We start from the raw sequence: 2,634 nt of genomic DNA on the forward strand, positions 1-2,634 counted from the left end.
AGAACACTCATAAAAAGAAAGAAAAGCAATGCTTTAAAACCCCTTGTTTCCCCCGTTAACACACACACACGAAAAAAAACAAATTTCATATGATTCACCAACGTCTGTTCATGCAGTAATTGTGATCAAGTAATACGGAACATCACAATGAGGTTGATCAAAAAAACAGGCAAGGGATCACATATAACTCAATAAAGCAATTTAATTAAAGCCCAAAGAAAATTAAAGTGATGTGTGGAAACAAAAAAAAAAAAAAAACGTATTATCGTGTTCCACACAAATGTATATAAGAGGCAGACCTCACGGCAACATTATCATAGAAAGTGTCAAGAAAACAAACATAACACTCGCGAAAACAGAAGCTTTAAAAGAACCATCAGTACCTTTTTTCGCAGCAGCATTATTATTCTGCCCACTCACAGATGAGGTAATGTTTTCTTCCTTAGTTTCACTGGGTTTTGATTTAGTCGTACTTGCATCATTTTGTACCACCGGCACAGACACTCCCTGGTTACCAGCATTTTCACTTGGTTTGGGGGTTCCAGTGGCCTCAGTGGCTTCTGGTAGACTTGTTTGGACCTCTTCAACAGTGTCTGGGTCTGTTGCTGGACCTTGTGATTCATCCAGAGTTTTGTTGATTGTATTGCACACATCAGCGTATTTAGGGCACACAATTTCACCCTTCAGCAAATCCCCATTCACAGTTAGATTTTTTCCTTCAGGACAACTGTACCACTCCTTGTTTCCACTGTACCGCACAATTACCTTGTTGAACTTGCAAGACACCTCCACACACACGGCACCAACTGCTGCATTGTTGTTAGCCGTCAGACCCTTACCCTCCACACAACGTGAGTTGTTAGCAATTACACTTCCAGGCATTTTAGTTCTCTGCTCACCATTGATGCAGCTGTAACCTGGCTTTGCCAAAATAAAAGGGCAGTAATCCATTTGTTCAGATTCTTCTGAACCAATTCTCGTAGTGTCAGAAAAGTATTGGAACTCCCCCGAAAGATTTTCTTTCTTTGCCCCAATGATGCTGCAACTCCCCAGCGACTGGCGGTCAGATGTGCACTGTAGTGACTCAGGAGTGGCAGCTCTTTCGGTTGTGCAGAACATGTTAGAGAAATTACTTTCCCCGCTGTTAACGCACTTATTATCCAAAAATTCACACCCAGAATTATTGCCCCAACTCATCTGCTCTGCCATTGTCCAATTAACTTTATAGTAGCCCAGATCAGCGAAAGCGCCCAATGTGAGTGCGGTGTAGTACCCAGCACCGACGAGACCAACCATCAACTCATCCTTTGCGTTTCGGCGACTCCAGTGAGAAGATGCGAGCGTGATTACATAACGTGGGGGCAAGCGTCTCTTTTTCACCTTGTCTATTCTTTCATTCACTTCTTTTGAAGACGATGTGGTAAGTCCAGCGATGTTGCTTGCCTTCGTTGCAGATTTAAGAAGATACGAACGTCTGTTTCCACGTAAATCTGATGAGTCACTTGTTATTTCCGATACACTATGAGTATCCGCATTTCTTAAATGATTTTCTCCCACATGTGGCTGAGCACCTTCCAATGAGTGCTCTTCATCATTATATTCCGCTTGCACTGCTGACAGTAAAGAAGATCGTAATGGGTTTTCCAAACTCACAGTTTGCGCCACAATCGTATTGGTCGCTAACACTCCTGTCGTTGATATTTCTTTCTTTCGAACAAAAAACAGACCCTTTTGTATCTCCATTCCTTTGGCAGAATTGCAGTTATAATGATTTTTGGTTTCTCTTAGTACATTTAAAGAATTAACATGCTGTACGTCAAATCTGAGGTAGCCATTGTACCACTTAGGCCCCATACCTTTCCTTTCCATCTCAGGAAGATTAAATCCAAGTGCATGGGCAATCTCATGAGCAGCAACGCGGACACGCTGTGGTGTGGCCACAATATACCGTGGACCGTAATTGATGATCCCAATAACTGGACGACCATTACGACCTAATGTCGCACATGTTGCCGCCCACGCGAATGTTCCCTCAGGCGTCGGCGTAGCAGCAACATACAGCACCATATCATAATCGGAAATAGCAGTACTTTCAACAGTTGTTGGAATGAACTGGGAACAAAGACCATTTGACTTTGAGAACTGCGGCACGACAATAGAACCATTCAAAGGCTGAACAAAAAGGCGTTCCTTGTGCAGTTTAATTGCCTCAGGGAGAATCTCTTCAACAAGAATTTTCTTTTTCTCTGCCGTCAAGATATCATTTTCTGTGCAAGTAAAATCTTCCTTTAATAAGGTTGTAATATTATTGGTTTCTTTGCCAGTACAATCATGTCCAGTCTTTTTCAAACCATCAGTAACAAGTTTAATGCGAATCGGTTTCCATTCTTCCCCAACCGGTTCTTCTCTGCCTGCAGGAGATCGTTGACTATTGGAAGATAATCGAATTTGTTGAGACTCCCTTTTTTTTTCAATTTCCTTGTCATACTCAAAGATAGGGCCAACACCAACACGCAAAGCAACAGTATCGTGCATGCAGCGGTGGTGCTCTGTCACAGCAAGAGTGACAAGGGTGCAGTACAGAAGGAGCAACGGAGCAAACAAGAAGAGACGCCGCATTCCTTCACGTGTAAT

General features: G+C 42.6%; 1 protein-coding gene across 1 annotated transcript; it reads right to left on the bottom strand.

Annotated features, from left to right (window-relative positions):
* Positions 1 to 300: 300 nt before the first annotated feature.
* TM35_000541350 (putative peptidase M8) lies at positions 301 to 2,634 on the bottom strand (the record flags this gene model as incomplete). Its single annotated transcript, XM_029030760.1, has 1 exon — positions 301 to 2,634. A coding segment is annotated over one exon (2,334 nt), but the record flags the coding sequence as incomplete, so codon positions are not given.

The sequence above is a fragment of the Trypanosoma theileri genome (genome assembly GCF_002087225.1).
Source record: "Trypanosoma theileri isolate Edinburgh chromosome Unknown TM35_Tth_54_V1, whole genome shotgun sequence".
Taxonomy (NCBI): Eukaryota; Euglenozoa; class Kinetoplastea; order Trypanosomatida; family Trypanosomatidae; genus Trypanosoma; species Trypanosoma theileri.